The 21,518-nt window shown below is 42.2% G+C and overlaps 1 protein-coding gene and 1 long non-coding RNA gene across 2 annotated transcripts; one reads left to right on the top strand and one right to left on the bottom strand.

Annotated features, from left to right (window-relative positions):
* The first annotated feature begins 5,303 nt into the window (after positions 1 to 5,303).
* On the top strand, positions 5,304 to 6,969 carry LOC133210577 (uncharacterized). The gene is made up of 3 exons (XR_009724967.1): positions 5,304 to 5,666; positions 5,790 to 6,007; positions 6,875 to 6,969. It is a non-coding gene; the product is annotated as an uncharacterized LOC133210577 (long non-coding RNA).
* Positions 6,970 to 9,371: 2,402 nt separating this feature from the next.
* Positions 9,372 to 18,373, bottom strand: PDK4 (pyruvate dehydrogenase kinase 4). Its single transcript, XM_061350062.1, has 11 exons — positions 18,134 to 18,373; positions 17,296 to 17,437; positions 16,224 to 16,295; positions 15,454 to 15,638; positions 14,959 to 15,048; positions 14,378 to 14,455; positions 13,663 to 13,739; positions 12,843 to 12,941; positions 12,445 to 12,555; positions 11,610 to 11,723; positions 9,372 to 10,586 (listed from the first exon to the last, which is right to left on the bottom strand). The coding sequence occupies exons 1-11, from the start codon at positions 18,279 to 18,281 to the stop codon at positions 10,443 to 10,445; spliced, it is 1,260 nt and encodes a 419-aa protein (XP_061206046.1). The 5' UTR covers positions 18,282 to 18,373; the 3' UTR covers positions 9,372 to 10,442.
* Between the last annotated feature and the right edge of the window lie 3,145 nt (positions 18,374 to 21,518).

The following is a 21,518-nucleotide window of genomic DNA, read 5'->3' as shown; positions in this document are numbered from 1 at the left end:
AGCTGAGCTTTATCAGCAAAGGCCCTGTCTACGAAGCCATTTATCACTGGCAGCTTCTTTTTGTGCTGCTGGAGCGGTGGTTGCAGTCTGCCCTGGACAAACCAGTGCAGCCTGGCTGGGTGGGAATTGGCAGATGTGGCAGGATCTGTGCAGGGGAGATCTAGGAGCTCAGCTGGTCCAAGCAGTGGTGGGTAAGAACTGAGGGAGAAAGAGAACTGGCATTAAAATTACAAGCGATATCATAGTTTTTCACATGGTGAAAACTGAGTGTCTTAATAAACTGGGAGAATGGTCATGCACGTCTGGAGGTGAAGTCCAAAGCAAATTAGAAAAAAATCCCAAGCAAATGCAGTGTAAACAAAAAACATTAAGCTTCATTTATTTAACAGTAAGAATCAGCATTTTGAGGAATGTGAACTGTGACTTCTGATACTTGAAGCTGATGATTGTTCTTTTGAACACAAGACTCTCCATTTGGCCCCAGCCAACAATCCGGTGTGCCTTTACCCCCTGGTACACCCAAAGACCCCTGCCACAAAGGACTCCTAAGCTACCAGCATGGCAGCCCCTCCATGGAGAGCCCACTACAGTGACTGCAAGTTCAGGCTTCAACTCAACCATTTTCTCTTGCACTTCTCAGGGGCAGCTGAGGAGGCTCAGAGGGACCTTAACAAACAGGAGAGCACACATCCCCATCTCAGGCAGACACATGGCATTAGCAAGCTTTGGATGGAGATGGCTGAGACACCCTAATATGGCTGCGGGGAGCTGGGTGCCTCTGTAACCCAACTCTCCTACTTTTCTTTCCAGCTGGCTGAAACTCCACTGGTACGTGGCACACTGTGCTATCACCATCGTGGTTCCTTCCTGCTATGCACTTAATGCAGCGCTTACCTCTGTCCTTTAGGGGCGTACCTGAGCTATGCACTCCGTGTCGTCCTAACAACCTTGTCCCTTTGCCATCCTCTCAAGACCTTTGCAGAGGGACCATCCCGCCTGGAGACGATCACGACTCAGGGAACTCGTTTTGCACCTGACTGGGACACACTATCTGCTGTCTCCCAGACGTGGTGTGAGTGTGGGAAGGTTTTCTATTACATGGCACCAAGTCCTGCTCGGTGGCTGGCACCTTCTCGAGCACAGGGAGAACTGCCCTTTCCAACACAGGGCAGGGAGAAGGGCAGAGGGACAGCCCTGGCTCCCGTTCATTTTCGGGTGACCTGGGTGCACTAGTGCAGGTGAGTGGCTCCAGGCAGGCAGGAGCAGAATCCAGCAGCACCTGGAACAGACTCGAATATGGGCTTGAACTTTGACGCTGCTCCTTCCATCAGCCTTGAAAGCAAGGGAGAGCAGTGGCGTGACCTGCCTGAGTGGCTCTTGCTGACTCGGCATAAACATGTTTTTAAGCTCCGGAGCAGCCGGCAGGGAACATGATGTACCCGTGGTTCCCTGTGTCTGGCTCCAGAGGCTACCAGAACAATGCCAAGATACACCGCTGCTTCCTGCAGCCGCCTGCTCCGGCTGGAGGAGGCCGTGCTGGATACTCAGCCAGTGTTTGTCATTACAAAAAAATAAAGATTAAAAAAATGGCTGAGAAGCTGTCACGGGAACAAAAGAGCCAGCAGCGAGCAGCTGAGCAGCCACCACGTGTTTCCTGAAGGGTATTTTTAAGGTTTATAATAATTCACTCCTTATTTACAATGTTGTTTTGTGTCCTTTTATGTAGCACTAGCTGCCTGTCTGCCCTCTGCTTAAACCAAGCTATTCACATCCAGGTGTCTGGAGCTTCACTGTCTATGGGAGGCAAGCTTCGCTTTCTTAGGCTCCCAGCCCCAAACAGCTGGAATAATCTTCCAGCCGTATTGAAGGAGGCCCTCTCATTGTTCAGGGTTTGGACACTCTTAATCCTGTTTTTAAAACAGCCTCAGCTGTGTGAAATGAGCACAAGCTGTGGCTGGTCACTGTTGTGTGCTGCTAGAAGAGTCCTGTCCTTCTGTCTCCAGTTGTGGGCAAATCCCCTTTATCCCAGACAAGCTCTTGGTGGCCATGGACACAAGGACACACTGATAGCTTTGCTGAGAAGGGACACGCTTACATCTCAGAGACAATGGCATCTCTGCACCACCATTCCACAGCGTGAATGGGCTTTTGGTCTCATCTGGCTTGTACAGAAAGCCTGAGAGCTGACCTTCCTTTGGTCTGGGGTGTCTGGAGCTCAAGGTTTTCCAGTATAAGGTTTGCACTGCATTGGATGGGGCTGAAGCAAGGGCTGTCAGCCAGTCCAGTACCTTTAAATTGGCCGTATGTTCATATACACATTTCTGTTCAATGTGCTTGAATATCTAAATGTATGTCACATACTTCTTCTTCCTGTGCTGTGTCACTTGATCATAAATAACCTCCAGCACAACGCATGCTATACTGCAGACCTCATGGTGAGTAGCACAGTGAGGCCACCTCTTGTCTGGTCTTGCACTCTGAAAGAGTTAAAAAGTAATTTGCTTGTTGTCTTCCAGACATCTTCAGGTGTGTATGTGTCTTCTGTACTGATCAGCAGCTCAAACCATGTTGGCTTTCTCCACCGTTCACTGGTGTCAATGGGAAGCTTGTCACAGATTTCAGTGGATATGGTATGGGGTCTAAAGATGAATTATAACTACTCTAATATTTATCATTTACACTGGGTAATAGAATCATAGAATAGTTAGGGTTGGAAAGGACCTTAAGATCATCAAGTTCCAACCCCCCTGCCATGGGCAGGGACACCTTGCTCTAAACCATATCTCCCAAGGCCTCGTCCAACCTGGCCTTGAACACTGCTGATCCCACATTATATTACACCTTTTTTATTGCTTGAAAAAGAAAATAAAGTGTTAGCATATGTTAGAAGCATGTTACAGAACAGTGAATTACATCAGCAGTTCTCAGACGTGCTTCTAGGAGACCTATTGATCCATTACATATATTCTGTATTCCATAGCCATATTCTCTAAAAATGAGAACAAGAACCGCTTCTGAATCTATGATTACAAAAAAGAAGGTGAAAGCTTAACATAATGTACACAATATATTGGCTGTTCTGATAGAAATGTTTACATTTAAAAAAACACCAAACAGTCCAGTGTTATACCATAAAGAAATGGTGAAGAGCATTTACTTTAGCCTTTAATTTTCAACGGCTTTGCTGGAATCTTCTTTCTGTTCTTACGAAATGAAACAGTCCCCTCTGAAGGAGTGTGCTGTTTGAGGACAGACCTTCTCCCCCAAAACGGTCATTTCCTATAGCAGTGGGTGTGCTCATTCCTGAGAAGAAATGGGGTGATCTGCAGTTCTTTGCTGTTTGGTTTGATTGCAGTAATGCAGATTTGAACTCAAGAAACATCATCTCCCATAACACCGATACTTACAGGTAGAGAATATCATTCTGCTGCAGAGCAAAGGAAAAGGATGAAAACATCTTTTTCAGTCAGCCATGAATATTGATCTCTGCAATATAATTCTCAGGGTCTGCCTGCATTAATTTATGGCACTCCAGTGAATCGTTTTGCCATTTTTTCCAGCTGTTCTGACATGGATGTGGCTGTTCAAAGGGCAGAAGCCTGGGAATATGCGGAAGGTGCTATGATTTTTATTTTTATTTTTTCTGTCAAGTGAACTGATCATCCAGTGGCCTTGAAAAATCATCAAAAGCTTTTGGAAATGTGACATGCCTCCAAAGAGCTGTCCCTATCCTTCAGCTACAGAAGGTATGCTCAGAGTGGGCACAGCCTGACACCAGTAGCAGGAGTAGGAATAACAGAGGAACAGGAGGGCAAGGCCATGGAGGCAAAGCACATGAAGAGATCTGGATCAGCAGAAGGCTTCTGGGCAGCCCCATAAGTAACATGAATAATAAAAAATGCAAGAGTGTCCTTGCTTTGAGTTTGAATGAAGCTTTCTTCATTGTGTATTTATGTAAAACCTGAGGTAAAGCTGATTACTAGCAGGGGAAAGTTGTCCACTGGGTTCAGAGGGTTGTATAACAGGGCCTAACTAAGTACAAACAAGTGCTTCTGTGTCAACACAAATGAAGTTTTATGCCTGAGCAAACAGGCTTCCTAGAGCCTGTGAAGCAATGACACATACCTGTAAATACATCTTACCCACCCCTGCAGGAAGGTTGGATTACTCCAGTAATGCCCTTTGTAAGCAGGGGAGTGACTCTGAGTCACCAATACCCTTTGCAGTGCGTGTTACTGATCATACCGCACACCACAGTGATTGGAGGAAAGGCAAGTATCCCTGCCGGGTATTCCACCCTGTTTCCCAGTTAATTTGTTACAAATCACCCAGGAACATTGTGGAGGGTAAAACTGCTAGGAAGAGAAAACCATTCATAAGAATAAACACTCAGTAAAGAGCTCTCAATGCCTCTGTTTTCTCGCTACGCCTCATGGTGTTTAACAGTTAGAATGAGTTAGAGATAGCTCCTAATTTTTATATAAAAAGTCTACCCAACAGTTGGTATTTGGGTGTCCCAGTGGAGTAAGTGTGGCTCAGGGCCCCAAGAGATGAGCCTCATGCTGTCTCCTGCAGTCCCCTGCCACCATGGTCAGCCCCAAAACTCAGGCAGACCTGCAACGCTTGGAAGTACAGCCACTGGTGACCAGCTTCCCAGAGGCAGCTCCAGGCTGACACAGCTTGTGCCAGCAGCCAGCAGGGCTCATCTGCAATGATCCCACTGGCATTTTCTGCAGGATAAGTTCCATTAGCTATGCACAGCTGTGATGTTGTTTTGGGCTCTGTATACCCAGCTTTGCACAAGTACCCAGAACTAGTAAGGGAACTTGAGACATTTACCTAAACATAAATGTTCAGTGATACTTGAGAAAGCTAAGCATGTACTTAGTATTTGCATGGGACTGGCAGACCTGACAAAGGACCTGTGGAAGATCTCTGGTCTTCTGGAGTGACAGAAGGGAGACAGAGTACATCCAGGGCTCCTCATATAGCATTGGGTATCTCTTTTTAGGTAGCTGAATTAGCTCAGAGCTAGTTTACCACTAAAGCTACCTAAATGCAAGTGCCTCCATGTACCACAAGTTTCTGGGGTCCCATTATGGTCAGTTGATCTCTGCCACTGAAGACAGGAGGCCAGAAATAGGTGTCTGCTTCAGGAGGGGCTGACAGCTTTCTGCGGTCCTCTAGATATCTAGGCATCTGACTGGTCATGAGAAAGGGTGTTTAGATATCCAACTCGCACCTCAGCACATACATACAGACACATACATAGTGTCATGACAAGGTGTTCACTTGGTGTGCTGAACCTCTTGCCAAGGCTCTTGGTTTTCAGGTGCAGTCCCCTAACGTGATATAGTACATAAAGTCCAAGCTATAAGCAACAATGAAAAGAATTGTCTTTTTTTTTTTTTTGCTTCTTTTTCTTATTTGAGCCTTTCAGGCAGGGCATGTCTTAATGTATCATATTAATGTGTGGCCATCCTAAACTAGAAATTCTCTGTCACCTTCCAGAAGGATGCTCTGCAGCCCCAAATGGTGGGAACGGTGGTCATTCCTCTTGATGCATTTCTCTCATCTCTAGTCTGCCCAGTTTTTCAACTGGACATGACTCCTGGAAGGCAGCATAAGCCTCATCCTTTGAGGTCTCTCATGCAGCAGGAAATAAGGTAGTCCTTTCTTTTCTTGCCTCTTCTTGCTAGGCACTGCAAATCAAGGGAGTGACACAGGAAAATCTCTGCAAATTCTATATGGGCGAATTTGTTGCACTCGGTTTTGGTTCTCTTTCATAGCTGCAGAAGGAATATTAAGGACACTTGATGAGGAGCAGCTCCTGATACCCCATACATATTTTTCTACTCATTTGAAAAATGTTACTCATTAAGAGGCCTCAGAATATTCTGAACACCCAGGACTGTGTTCCAGCTCTTGCTGTGCCATCCAACATTCAAGATTGCAGGGAAGAACTGAGACTGCTCATGGAGATTTTCTGCCCTTTCCTCCCTGTGAGGTGAGTAGAGAGAAGAAGCACTGAGGCTGCCTGGTGGGATGACATACTTTCTCTTTGTTGACTCCTTTGCAAGGAGGAGCAGCATCATGCGAAGTAGCAACTCAGTCATTCTGTCTTGAATGTGCATCCCAGCACAGATGTACAACACCACCATAGAGCCTGTAATACAGTATTGGTATATAGGCATCTTAAATTATGCTGTCAGCTTTTGGGGAATGCAAAGATGTTGCATTAACTGAAGATGTTAACCCAGAAGTGTGCCCCTTCCTCTTCACTGTTCCCACCCCCCAGATTAGCTGAGCGGAGGCATCTTAAACTCCAAGTTTTACCTTCCATTTGCCAATGCTGCCCAACAATTTAAGGGCAGACAATTCTTGGCTGTTATAACCTGATTCTCTAAGTCATCATCACTACCATAAAGGAAAAAAGAAAACCCAAACAAAATTAACAAAGCCCCAACAAAACCCTATTTTCCCAGTCCATTAGTGTTTCTTACCCAAGGCAGCAAATCTTGTTTTGTAATAATGCTCTGGGAAGGACATTATTGCATGCTAAGGGCAAAGTCTGGTGTATTCAAAGGCTTGGTTAAGTGACAGGAAAAAGACCATAATGAACAACTGTGTATCAAGGCTCCAGGGAGATTAATCTGGATGTGTGCCCAAGGCACAGTAGCAAAATCAGTGTATGTGTTTAAACTAATGATCTGGAAGAGAAAACATAGGGTGCTTTGGCATGGTTTCTGTTGACATCAGGAACCTGGCTTTGTAAGGTCCTGATTGAGGGGGAAAGGAGAGGAAAAGCAACATCTGCTTATCTCCTATGAAACCAGAATGCCTTTTAGCCATTGAGTAAACTTGCTGATTTCAGTGAACCTCTGACGTGCTAGGAGCAAGCCAGCCCTGTACCTCCGGTGCTTTGCTGAATCAGGAGTTGGGTGCATGATCTCTGTCGCTCACTGGGGGGGGGAAAAAGACCATTTCAACCGCTGGCACCCTCTGGACTGCAGCAGCTTGGCTGGAACTGGTGGCCTGCGAGCATTGTTCTGTGGGGACACCACCCATTGCCTGCTAGGCGAAGCGCTTGACATGCACAACACAGCAAGTTGGGTACATCCCTGCTGCACCCACAGCATGCCTGGCTCACACATACAGCATGCATGACTACCAAGCCTGCCATGGGTAAGGTGAAGAATGCATATATATGTATTTCTACATGTAAAACCATAAGGGAAAACGTGCTAGCTCTGTCTCTAGGGTCTGCAGGACACTAAAGGTGGACGGGGAAAGCACAGCAGGTGATTGTTTTCCACAGTAGCTTGCTAACACCCCTCGTATATTCAGTTCTGGGTTTATCTCCACACACCTGATATACATCAGTATGTCAGAGTGGCACATTTCTGCAACTGCAAAATGCTTAAAGTTTATGCCATCTGATCCACGTCCCTGTTCATACAGGTGAAAAACCATTAAGAAACTCAGTGCATGAAGCTGTCACTTGTGGATTACTGCCAGACACTCAAGAGTCTGGCTGGTTTTTACCTCTCCTCTCTCAGGTGAAGTATCTACACCCAGTTTTACAGTTATTCTGTCATCTTAAAATTAAGGTTGATACAGGACATTCCCAGGCAAACATACTTCTGATAAAGCACCAGTTGAACAGGACTGTTTTATCATGGCACAGTCCACTGCATCTGCTAACTGCCATTCTCTGACAAATCAGCTGATAAAAGCCAGTTGTACCACTGCTTCAAGAGCTGGATGAGAGGCTTTCATCTAGTCTGTGGAAAGATTTAAATAGAGACTTGCTGATGACTGCCCTTCGTTATATAAAACGTAACAGTGATGTTTTTTCCCATTCTTTACAGTTGAACAACAACAAAAGGTATTTTAGAGGAAGGATTCTCAATTCTCATCTCTGATGATCCGTGTTATCCTCATTAGAAAGAATAGGGTCATGTGTGAGGTGGTGCGCTGATTATAATCACTATGTAAACTCAACAGATGCAACACTAAGCACAAGCAGACCTTTGTTTCAGTGTTTTTCCTGCTACACCTATTGACACAGTATAAATGTTGATTTGCTTAACTCTTAAGGTTTAAATAAAAAGGCCCTAGCTTGCACAACATTTCTGAGAAGACAAAAACCATTTAGAAGATTTTATTATAAAATTATTTCAACATCTACATCCAAGTAAAAGGCTTAAGGCTACAGCTCTACTTTCAGGAATAAAAATTCAGTAAATGCTGAAAAAGGTTCTGTAGTATTTAGGTAGGTAGCTCTTAGGAAATTTTTAATACCAGAGATTCCATGTGAATTTCTTAAGTGCTATACACATCTCTGTCTGCACTGTGAATTGTGTTCTGCAACTTCACTGCAAGCAACATTACAGATGTGTTTACAGCACCCATGTGCCTCATCTGCTTTGAAGCAGATGTTCCAGCACCGACCTGGAGTAGCTGCAGATATGCTACAGACAGACAGTATACCATGAGATCTCAACTCATGTTTAAGCATTACAGGGTGCAGACAGAGGTGTAATTTGAGTTTACTTGACAACCATGACTACCTAGGTATCTTTTTGTGACCTTGATTCCAACTCAAATACTCAGGTATACTATGGCAGTTATGGCAGCTTTTTCACACCCGTATATTCTAGACAAAGGTATTTCATTTTTATCATCCATTTCATATACTGAGCTGAGCTCAGAAATGATCTGGTGATTTCTGGTGACTGCAGCTTATTCCCTGGGATAAAATGGCCTTGATGCAGTACTCAAGTCATTACACTCAGTAGTTATCAACAATACTTCTAAATGGTATCTTTAACATTCCTTTTAAAAATATTTGGTATTCACAGTAGGTAGAGCATGGAGTGGCTTTCTGTCCAACAAATACAAATCTGTTTTAGAAAACTGTCACCTGACTGCACAGGATGCTTTAAATACTGTACTTACAGCTTCTTGAAAGTATCGTATTCACTTAAGATAATACGCTAATTAGTAAAAAAAAAATTCAAGTAATATTATACAGCCCTGATAAACTTTGACTGGCCAGTTTGACAACGTCCAATAGTTTAACTTCTGTTGTTACAAGAGAGAAAATGCACAAAGAAAATGGGAAACGAAGCAGCTCATTGAGAATGGAGTATTTCCCCAATAGCTCTCTCCCACTGGCACTGTGCCTGTGACAATTCCCCACTGTTTCGCTGTTCATGAGAATTACTCTGTTGTTTTCAGTGCTGTTCACCTTTCAAAACTTCTCTTTCCTAAGCTCTTTCTACTGCAATGAACAGAACCTGTTCCTCTAATGCAACAGTATCTGTCCTCAAAACCTTTCAAACAGACCTTCGCCACACCTTGCAGCTTTCAGGGTGTAGAAGCCCCATATATTTCTTTGAGCTAGTGTCAAATTTGTATTGGACCACAAATACAACAAGCAGATTTTAGTTTAGTGTCCTGAGCCACTGAACTTCTAACAGCAAGACAAAAAGGAACCACAAGACCATGTTTTAAACATGCCGTTTCCCACATCATGCTTCCATAATACAGATCACCAAAACCTTTCCATTCAACTTGCATCTCTCAACTTCAGTTCTTAGAAAATCCTGACTTACTTGGCACATGCTTTCCGGAGTGCAGGAATATAAGCCAGATGTAGCCAAAACTTACAGCTGCTATAACCAGGTAGCTTTCCATTCTTTTCCTGTACTTTTCAAAATCATCCTCATTTCCTTCTTCGTCATCTTATGCACAGGAGACTTACATGGCTAGTTTTCCCTGAACAGCATAACTTAAAAGCAATCTCTGGTGATGTAACTCACAGAGAAAGGTATCACATGAGAACTATTATGTTTGTTTGGGTTTTTTTTTAAAAAACAGGACTTCATTATACATGGAAAACACTTCCTCCCTCCCTTCCAGTCAGGCTGTTATTTGAATGCTGTTTGTACGTTGCTACAAGACTGCCACATTAAGTGGATCTTTGCCTTTCCAAATATTATAAATACACCTTTAAAGCACAGGTGTTGTCTACCTGAGAAGTTCTGTAAGATGAACTGCTGATAACTATTCTAGGAGAAAAATATACACCAGCATAACTGACATTTATCAGTATTCAAGCATTAAAAAGGACTTGAAAAATTGCACACCTCTACCACGTCAAGTTTTTGATCATAGTTAAAAATATAGTCTGTTTTTCCTCTATACACAGATCTTCTTTAAAGACACATGCTCCTATTTTCCTCAGCCTCAAGGCTGCAGAAAGATTTCACATTCAGAGCATACAGCCTAGGCTGTAATGGCCTTATGTTCTTTATCTTCTGCCAGTCCTAAAACTGAAGAATTTGCTTGTTTGGAAGTAGATGAGTACTTCCAAACACTAGTCTTTTTTGAGAAGCCAGCTTGATCCCTTCAGGTGCCTGGATACCAACTTCTCTTCAAATAGCTGCACTCTGTTTTGATAAATTCTTTGGGTCTTTACTTGGGACACACCAGTCATCCGCCTCTGACGTAGCCTGGTAACGCTTTGAAGATGATTTGTTAAAAACTGGCAGTTTTTCTACTGATTCTGTTGACAGGGCCTAAAAATCAAGAAGGAAAAAAGTTACTTGGTTTCTACCTCTCAATAAGTTCCATTTGGTAAAAATTCATGCAGTTATGTTTCATTAAGCCACTGACACTACAAAACAAACTTATTTACACAAATGTTTCTACAACAGATGCAGTAGTTTGTGTTTCATTATCCATGTCTGCTTTGGATAAGGACAAATGCAGTAACATCAAATCATATTTATAAGCCTTTAGAGTTTCCCTGTAACCTGTTTTCAAGATAGTCCTGAAAGATGAAGAAGAGATCTTCGATTTACAAAACTCTGTAGAAACTTTAAAATATGTTCCTTCCCTACTTCCATATTTTAGAATAATAATCATATTCCATTGGGAAACTCATACATAGAAATGCAACATCTGTATAGCTGAACTCTCTCTTCCTTTTGCACTGCTTCACTGTATTGGGAACTATGTTTTTTGCTTACTAGAAGAAATTCAAAGCATATTTTTCCCATGAGTAAGCACGGAGAATTGAGAAGAATACGCAGTCATTTTTTCCAGATTACTTATAAAAGCAGTAGTGCATGTTATATGCCAGGTATTCAAGATTACTGATACCCAAATCCCATATACACGCTGTCTGGCAGATGTTGAATAGGACCAGCTACTAGACTCTTTAAGGATTAGTTTACTCTGACAACCAGGATGTCCATATAAAGAAGTAACAGTAAAGAAATCAGATCTGTTGTTCACACTTTTCTGTTACTTTGCTTTTCCCCCAGTAATTTGTATTAAGATCTGTTATATACTGGTTCATGGAATAGAGCCTAAAACCTGAGGGGACTCTCATTCATAGTTTTTCAAATAAACTAGTTAAAGCCAAGTGACCTCTTTAATTCTAGACAGCAGTTACACTGCTGCACACTGGCACTGCTTAATAAGGATGAGAACTTTTCTACTCATGAGCAGATAACTTGTCTACTGCAAAATGCTACTGAGTAGTTCTTACTGCATTAATGGTGTTTATTGTTTATTTAACGAAAATAAACACATACCTTCAAGTAGATAATAGCATCTGTTCCATAACCACATATTGAGTAGAGATTTAGATCTCCTTGAAAGTATTTAGCATACAGACGAGAAATTGGCAAGCCATACCCAAAGCCAGCCTAAAAATAAAGTACAAGATAACTTATTTTTAAACAGTGTGAAAGCGTTCAGAGATTTTAAACTATTACAATCATTTTCACATCCTCTTAAAAGAGGAAAGAAGTATATAATCAATTTCATACAGAATAATAAAACTGACCATTAAAAAAAAAAAACAAAACCACAAGAAAGAAAACCAAACAAAAACGTAAACAAAACCAATCAAAAAAGCCCCAACAAATCTCCATGAAAGAGGGAGGGTTTATCTACATGTCCCACTTTTACACATTACATTCTGTATTATCCCTCCCCCATTTTGCCTAATAGTAGTAGCAAACTCCTAGTAGATTACTAGTAGCAAGCTCCTTTTGCTAATCAGACAAACAACAGTCTAAGCCTATTCCAGTTGTGCTGGCCTCCATAAAGGTAGCATAACTTGTAAGTTCAAGGAGCAAGTGGGAGTGAAGACCACATAAATTGTTACTGGAGTATAACAAAAGAACAGTGTTAGACTCAGGTTGGAATGCTCTTGTTTATACCTTTAAAAGCACATTTTTGTCCGCTAAGCTAGATATTAAAAACCTGTTTCAGAAAGCATTAACTTGTATTTATGAGGCCCATTAATCTTTGCATATCCCAGAAAGCAGTAGGGTGGACATAGCATTTCAGTATCCATTAACCTAATAGTCTGTCCAACACTTAACAGCCTTATTAGCAACATGAATATTGAAAGTATCTTACAAGAGGGGTATTTCGATCATCATCCATTCTCGGCCTTGGTGCTGTGGAATACATGTAGCTGAAGAGCTGCTCAATTTTCCTTACTGGAACACCACCTCCTCTGTCTGAAATCTGATTTAGGAGAGAGTAAAATTAACTACAATCATATACCAAGAATGGTATCCAAAATGCTGTTATTTGAACAAACCTTTCCAACAGTAACAAATGCAAACACTTGTTGTTGTAGCATATTATTTTTCATTTAGCTAATTGAACTAAATGGAGGCTATGGCCAGAAGGCTCATGCATACTGTCTTTGATCTGTTGTCAAATGCTGGAAGCTCTTTTAATAGAATTTTCTGCAGCATATGCAATCCAAGATTACATTAAACCCATATGGTAGTAGGGCAGCAAAATACCTTAATTGCCAGGTCTTCTTGTCCTAGAACAACTGTCACTTCAACTGGAGAAAGAGAAGGACTATCTTCTTGGAATTCAACAGTTGCCCTCATTGAATTCTATGGAGAAGAAGGTCACTATTAGCAGAGAATGTTGATAATCTATACGCTTAAAATCATACCATTGTTATGCATAGGCTGAGAACAGTTACCCCCTATTCTTATCAGGGCCTAATTTCCAAGGAATACGCTTAGCAACTTAGCACAACAGAAGAGAGGAGATATCACACCTAAAAGTAACTAAGCATAGCCAAGACTCTCCTATGCCTGGAAGATTATACTCATCTTGTCGAACATAATTCAGCCAATGTAAAATAAATAACATAGTATCTTTAAAAGTCACCAGATTTCTGAAGAGCAGGGTTCAGAAGTTGCTAGAGGCTGGCTGCCAGAATTCTGCACCCCATATTGACCCCATATTAATTGAGGCCCATTCACTACTTCAAGATACATCACCCACTCAACCAAAAAGGCACAAGGACATATCTGCAGATTTAGAGATTTAATCTCTAAATGCTGGTGACCAGCAGTGGTCACAACTTCATGTCCCACTTTTACTGTCTCTCCCTTACCCCATCCCATTTACCATCACATGAAAGCATCCAAACACTCTCCTACAAACTGAAATATTTTTTTCTGTCAAAGTTATTCCCCAAATAAAAAATTTTCAGAAAACTTAATGTCCTATGCAAAGCTTTACTGCATTCAGATCTAGCTAAAGACTAAGTATTCATTCTCCAGCTCAGACTACTAGGGGAAGAAATAGTTTATACCAGCATACCTTAAAGAGTTCAAAAAGCATGTGAAAAAGATGAGATGGAACATATACAATGTTAATTGGCTCTCCTGGGTGTTTTCCTAGAGAAAGGGAAACATACAAGCACGACTTAAAAGGGTGATGGAATTTTTCTGTATTGTATCCAAGTTTTGTATGCTAGACTTGGATACAAGTTGTATGCCAAAACAAGCAAGATAAATAGACTTCAATTTTGTTCCCCGTCCACACAAATGGGCAAACAACTCAGAACAGTGTTTAGGGTGAATTGCCACTTGCTTAATAATACTTTCTTTTCAAATAAACTGAAAAAAATCAAATATTAACTCCCTTTTATACACAGGGGATTTCAAAGGTTAAGCAGAACACCAGAGATCAGACACATGGAGGTAGGCTGGATGAGAGCCAGCATTTCAGTCAGTAGCCTCACTTTCTCACTCCAGATACAAAGTTACTCTCTAACAACTTACTTTAAGTACAGGTTATTCTTCTCTCAAATTCATAAATACTAACTCAAGAAATCTAGTATTTAAGATACTATGACATTTGAGTTTCAATGCAAGAGATTAAATGAGATGCCTCTAAGAGAGAATGAAGAGGAACTAGCCCACAACAGATCAACTGATATGTTCCATTATGGCTATAAAAATGAGAGCCTTTAGATGTAACAAAAGCAGTGGTTTGGCTACTGATAGAACAGACATAAAATCTCTCCTCTTACCATTCACTTGATTAAGCTTCAGTTCTGGAGATGTTAAGTAATACTGGTCACACAACATCTTGGCACTTTCATAAGCATCTGAAATATTTAAATAAAGATGTCAAGTGTAGTATCAAACACTGTAGAAATTCATTTTAATACATGACAAAGTATTTTTTTAACTGCATTAGTTGCTAAGATGTTACGGCCTCTAAGCCTGTGTCTCAAAGGACTGATAACATTGCAACCACTGTGTACATTAAAAATTGAGAACACGTGCAGCATGGGCAAATCCTCAGTACAAATTGGTAACTCTTAACCGATGCATCTGTTATGTATCAATAGGTGCCACCAATCTCAACACCACAGGTAAGTCCTACCTCATCTGTCACTTGCTAGGCCTTATTCCAATGCATTTTTTACTGTTATTTTGTATTTTAAATTCTATCCTATAAAAGCTTGTGTTCTGATAAACTACTTTCACCTGTTTCAATAAAAACCAGTCCACATCCCTTACAACACATATTGGTTACCTAAACTGCTTGCAATCAGATATAAATACTGATCACGAAGAGAAATATTAAGGATCTGAGAATACGTACCATTCACTACTTCAACAACATCACAGCAAGGATCAATACTTCCAATGTGCCTTGGGTGCCCCGAGCCGGATTTATCATCAAAAAGAAGGGCTGTTTGAGATTAAAACAATATTGTATTATAAAAAAAAAGAAGCCTTAAATTAGGCTAACACAGTGTGATCACAACACATTACCACATAAGATACTGAATGTTGTTTATGCCTTTTGCGAGCTAAAAATGGTATCCACTACCAGCAAACATTGATTTTTCTGTAGTTCAGTACCTAAAAGCTTTTCATATGTAAAAAATGAGGTGTCTACATATTACACAAGACATTACAATTAGCTTGTTTTCTAGACTAAAGACTTTTCCATTACTTTTGTCACAGATTCAGTTCCTAACTTTTTACTGTCCCACAAAATCATCTGCAGCAGATCAACAGTTTTAAGAAATGTTTACATTAATATGTTTCTCATTAGGGTGAAGACTTTCCTCAGGTAAAAATTTTTACTTACTGTGTTGGTTCATTAGCATCCGAGTGGAAATACGGCTCATGTAAAAACGATCCAAAAAATACTGGATGTTTTGATTGGTGACAGGATCAACTTTAAAAGTATCTTTGTATTCAATGACTCCTTGTGCCATTGTAGGAACCACGTCATGATGTCTGTTTCGGACTCTAATTAATGTATCTATAAATCTATGTCAAAAAGAAATCTTCTTAGAACATTATTCTATGACTACATGGAGGCAAGATTTGCACAATGTCATTATCTAATCCAGCAGCAGCACAGGTAAGTGCATAACTTCCTTAATATTAAAATATAGTCTTTTTTTTTTCCATTATTTTGGAAGTAATTCCTTGCTGACCTAACCCGTAAGAGTTTAATATTTTTTCATGCAAAACGTGTTCTCATTAGTCACATCAAATTCACTGCCTGTTTACTATTGATAATAGTTTAAGCAGAGGAGAATGTGAGAAAAGGGATGAAATCCTAGCTGATGTCTTGCTAAGAAACAGAGATGTGACATCAGATACTTTTGTTGATACTTCTCTGTCATGATAGTTCAAGGAGCAGTATGCCCTTGAAATAAAGCTGCAATGAGTCCTACGTGTTTACAATACTGCTGGAAATTATCAAGAATTTAAACCTGCTTGTTCTATGTAGCACTTCCTGCTGGATTATCAAATTCAGGTCATGACAGCTGTCTAGATCTAAACTGACTACACTGTGAAAAGTGGAATGCAAGATCAAAAGTTCAAAGAAACAAATGAAAAGCTTACTCAGATAGGACTTTTTGGTCATCTGGGTTTTTGTGATGGAACTCAATCAGCTCCTTTAGGCTCTGCATATACCTATTAAAAAAGAACACAAGAAACACATGCTATTACTTTGATTTTTATTAGCCTAGGGACTTTTTGTCTTGTCCAAATTGTTACTCTTAACAAGGCACCTTGAAGTTTCAAGTATCTTCGAAGTATCAAAGTTCCATCCAAGTATGGAATCACAGCTGAACACTTCTTGACTGCCTGAACCCTAGATGTTTAAAAAGTCTCTTCTTGTGCCTGCTGTTCACAGGAATCTAAATAGTCACTTTCGGTATGCAGGATCCGCTGACAGTTCTTCAGAAGGAAAGTGTTTCAAAAGAAGATCCAAATGACACATGGATCAGAAACCACCTAAGCCAATTATTATTTTTTTTTTCCCCAAATCTGATCAGCTTTGGCACATGCTAAGTACTTGAGCCTCTTGTGCTAACATCTGACAGCCTTGACGCATGCTGCAAAGGCACAGCTGTTTGCTAGATTAAGAACGTTTTCTAGATCTCACTCTAATACTTTTGTCCTTTATGCCAGTAAAGCAAGGTTGAATCAGATTCAACCACTGTGTCAACAACACTGAATTCCAAACACCTCCTGCACAGGCAAAGGCACTATGCTATGAAATGGAAGTTCTGTTAGTAATTCCACCAGTGAGAGAACCAAACATGTATAGCCTGCTTTCCCATTTTTGTTTAGCTCTGAGGGTCTATAATGCTACGGGAAAACAGAACACCTTTTCTTCTCTCTCTTTTTAAAGGGCAAGAAATGAGATTTTCTCTACCAGCTATTACAAATTACTAGTTTTAAAAAAGAAGAACTATTCAAAAATAACAACCTAACAATCTAATTTTCAATTTAATTTTACTACACCAGAAAAGGAGAATATGCAACAGTTAGCAATTCACCTTGGATGAAGGAACTGCACTTCTAGTGTATTTTGTTATTGTCTTCTACTCTTAAAAAAAAGGCTATGACAACAAATTTCCCCAAGCTATGTTATTTTTCAGGCTGAATTCAAGTAGCTCTTACTTACCAGCTTTTTACTAATTGTACTGATGGAGTGCTTAGTAATTTATCAGGAAGAAGATCAATTTCTCTCAGTATGTTTGCAAACCTCACAGGAAGTTCTTGTCGCAAAAATGCAAAAGAAGTTCTCTCACACCCATTAGTTGAGCCTATGAATACCAAAATAGTAAGAATTAAAAAAAAATACGTTTATAAGTTTCTAGATACAACTACAAATCGTTGTCTTTCCACAGAGTTCAGGACTAAATTCCTCTGCAGTCATCACACTGTTATTGGCCAGTTCTCCTAAGCATGCATTTATGTTTGTGCCAAACGTTATTCGCATGACAGCAAGACACCAATCTGTGTACATTTCCCATTTAGACCCAGGACTTATTTTTAATCCTCTAGAAAAGGCACTCCAGACTTTGTAAACAAGGGCTTCTTCAGGGTGACGTCTGAAAATGTCATGCAAGCACAGACCTCACAGCTGCCAAAGCAGTAATCAGACCGGGGTACAGCTTGTTCACTCCAGCAAGACAAGGCTAATGACACCTCCCTCCCTGATAACGTGTACCGCTGAACACGAAAACACCCCTTAGCTAATGAACTCTTGGTCCCCCTCCCTCCTCCCCCCATCCCATTAACACCACCGAAAACAGAGCTTTGACCCTGGCAGTCACAGCTCACCATCACCCAGCAACGGGCCAGCAGGTGCCTCAGGCGACCTCCCTCCCCGCCCGCCGCCACCTCCCCCGGTGCCAGCAGGTCCCCAGCGGGACTCGGTCCTGTCAGTCTCCTCCCTGCACCCGGCGCTGGGCTGGTAAACGAGCCCCCGGCCAGCCCCGGCTCGTCCCGCCTCTTACCGAAATCCAGCAACTGCTTGATGGAGAGCGGGGACGGTGAGAAGCGGGAAAACTGCTCCACTTCCCGCGGCACCGCGCGGCTGCTGTTGACACCGCTGGTCCCGGTCAGGGGAACGGCGGTGCGAAGGGCGATCCGGGCCGCCTTCATCGCTCCGGGGAGGTGGTTCTGTCAGTCAGTCAGTCAGTCAGTCAGTCAGCCGGTCGGTCGGTCGGTCAGCGGGTGGGTGTCCAATAAGCGGCCGGCCGATCGGTCAGTGAGTCAGTCAATCAGTCAGTCAGCGGCTAGCTGTCCGATAAGTAAGCGGGCGAGCGGTAGGGCGAGTGGTCGGTATTTATCCAGTTGACGAGTGCTCAATCTACTGGATGAAAACTAAACTCCCGCTGCTTCTTCGCCTGTGGCTGGTAGCTTCACATGCAGCCTCTATTTACAGCCCCCGAGGGGCGGGACTCCGGTAGGACACGCCCCCTCACCCCCGCGCGCCCGAAAGGGAACATTCCCGGGCGGAACGGCTCGTGACAGCAGCTGGCGGGACACCCCGATTTTTCACCCCCCTCTCTCTGCCCTCTCCCCCCCTCCCCCGCTCTGTTCTCCTCTCGTCCCATTTCTCCCCCCCCCCGCCCCCACCGCTGGGGGAGCCGGTGTGGGGCCCCGTGCCGCCACCGGTGACCTTGTTTACTGGATCGGGACTGGGCAATGTCAGCGGCCGGCGTACTTGCCAAGACCTAAGAGTGCCGCTCTCACCCCGCGCCTCATTGGCTGCTGGGGCGGGGGGCAGCCTGGAGGAAGCCAATGGCGACGGGGGTCCTGGCGCTGACGGGACTTGGCGCGGCGCTTAGAGGAGCGCTGGTGTGGTGTTGGTTAACAGAGAGGAAACGTGCTTACGGCACTCGGTGCAGGGGTGCTAGTGGTGAAGTTCCCCAAAGGCCAGGGTGGGCGCAGAGGGTATGTGGAGGTGCCGCAGGAGCAAAATTAGATCCTAGCCACGGGGTTCGGGCTGCTTGACAAGTAGGTCATTGGTGACCCGGATTAATCGCGACCGGAGATCTGCTTTGGTGACGCACTGGTCCCACATCGCTGTGTGACCCTTTTTGTTACTGTCTGCAGCTGACCCAGGAGGTGACTGAACAGCTTGTTTTCAAGCTGAGCTGGGGAAAGCCAGCACACCTTTCCTCCTCCGTGGAGGGGAACTTTGATCTCCGATGCTGCCTGGCCTTTTTCCAAGTCCAAGTCCACTTCACTAAAGGCATAAAGCATCGAAGAGTGGAGTTAGTGTCAGCAAAGGACTTCCTGACATTCCACATCTTGGTCAATAACAACAGGAGCATGTGGCAGTAAAGCACCAATACAAAAGAATATTCCTTAATATTTGTATACAACTCGGGCCATTTTTTGTATGCGTATGTTTCTACACACATGCAAATATGTGTATTTTTTCTCATGGGAAGGAATATGCATGCCTAACCAGAAATCCATATAACTTAGTTTAGTAGGGAAACACTTTAACTCATCATTAGATTTTATTTTAGCTTTATCTCATTTTTGCCTTCCTAGTCATTATATCTGCTTACAGTTCTACTTCAACTGTACTTTCTGTATTATTACTTTATTGCTCCCTGTTTTATTATTTTATTAGGAGAATTGCTCTGTTACTGTTCCATTGGCTATATTATATTTTACCGCAGTGATTGAATGTTGGCAGAAATGAAGCGAAATGAAGCAAAATCTAATAATAACAAATGTAACCATTTTGACTTTTTTGTGCGCTTGCCAGAAGTTGAAAATTTGGGAATAGACCTTGGGGTTTGCTTTTGACTGTTTTAACTTTGCCTGCAAGTTGCAGATGATTCACAGAAGTAGAACTAGTACATAAATTTGTTTAAATTATGGAGCATGTGTAGGACAGCTTCTGTTTTGTTTCATGTTGTTCCTGAAGCAGCTAGTCAGTGGCAAGCAGGAATCTCGAGATTAATGCTTAACAATAAAATCTGAATCAAGAATGTTCTCCTCACGAGGCAGTTATTGTAGTTTATAAGTTCACTATTTCTGTTCCTGTTGAGATTATTTTAATCTGATGTTGTGCTGACTCCGCTTAATGTAAGGAACTTGTTATGAATACAGGTAAGGTCTACTAGTAATAATTCCTGTCCTTTACATTCATTTTCTTTACAGCAGCTTGTCTTTTTGTAGTTTTCCTGGTAGTTATATACCATCAGGGATGAATGAAAATCTCAGATAATCAGTTTACATCTGACCAAACAAGACAATTGTAGTTGCAGAAAATGTAGGAAGTGGTTTGTGTTCCTCAATTATTAAAAGGGCAAGGCTCCAGTTACTCCAGACTTGGAAGCTTTTCAAATGAAAACAAGAATTTTACACAGCAGCAGCTCAACAACTAATAATTTCATTACTACAGCAAGCTTCTGGAAGAAGCATATCTGCTTCATAATGCAAATTTGTTTCTCATTCTTTTTAGGATGGGTTATGTGTTGCAGTAGGTTCTGAACAGCATAACTTTCCATTTCTGTAAATATAAATGATATATCTGGGAAATAATTGTTAAAGATGTCCTGAATATTGGGCAAGACACCTAAGTTTTAGGTGCAAAGGTAACAGTGTATCAGGATTCATAGTGAGCCAAGCCACATGTGAAGAAGACTAGGTTGTGAAAGTTGTAACCACTTCAGATGACTCCACCATCTATCCTGTTTGTAGTACTGTTTGTTCTCACTTTATTTCCTTTCCCCACACCATTTTCCCCATCCTCCAGAAGCCCCAGAGCATGTGACAGTTGTAAGTGCAGGTGCTGGAGAACAGCGTTTTGATGGCGGAGGAGTTTCAGATTTTGAACTGCAGCGTCCATTAGATGGTGTCTCATTTCTGCTGCTTTAATATTTTAACTTTCCTCTTCCGAACTGTCCTGAGGCAAGGTTTGGAAAGGTAGTAACAATGCTTTCAGCTGCTCAGTCACAGTAATGGTTTGCCAACTCTCCTTAGGAAAATAAAGGTGCTTTTTGGCACAACAGCTGGGTCCAGGACAGTGGGAATGAATGAAAGCAGGATTCCTGTCCATTTATTTCCTAGTTGCTATCCATCTCAATTAGCTGTATCCCTTCTCAATGTTCCTTACGTCCTTGCCACGGCAGAGACACAATGTGCTGTACTTAGGTCAGAGCTATATCCAGGCTAACCAGGCCACAGTTGCTGATGTCTAGTAGTGTCTTGGCTTATTTTGCCGTCTTATTCTCTATGGGGACACAAATTTCTCTTCTTCCTAATCCACCTGCCAACAAGTGCTGGTGATGCAATGTGCTGTGCAGGGGTGGGTGCCCTGTCCTGACCAGCCGGAGTATGTGTGACGACAACTGGTGGGGTTGCTGCTCTCTA

The sequence above is a fragment of the Neopsephotus bourkii genome, unplaced genomic scaffold, assembly GCF_033783945.1.
Source record: "Neopsephotus bourkii isolate Nb327-2 ecotype Australia unplaced genomic scaffold, CSIRO-AGI_Nbou_v1 NB_479, whole genome shotgun sequence".
In the NCBI taxonomy this organism is placed as follows: domain Eukaryota; kingdom Metazoa; phylum Chordata; class Aves; order Psittaciformes; family Psittacidae; genus Neopsephotus; species Neopsephotus bourkii.
The sequence above is the reverse complement of the archived record's forward strand: the minus strand, read 5'-3'. Positions and strand labels throughout refer to the sequence as shown.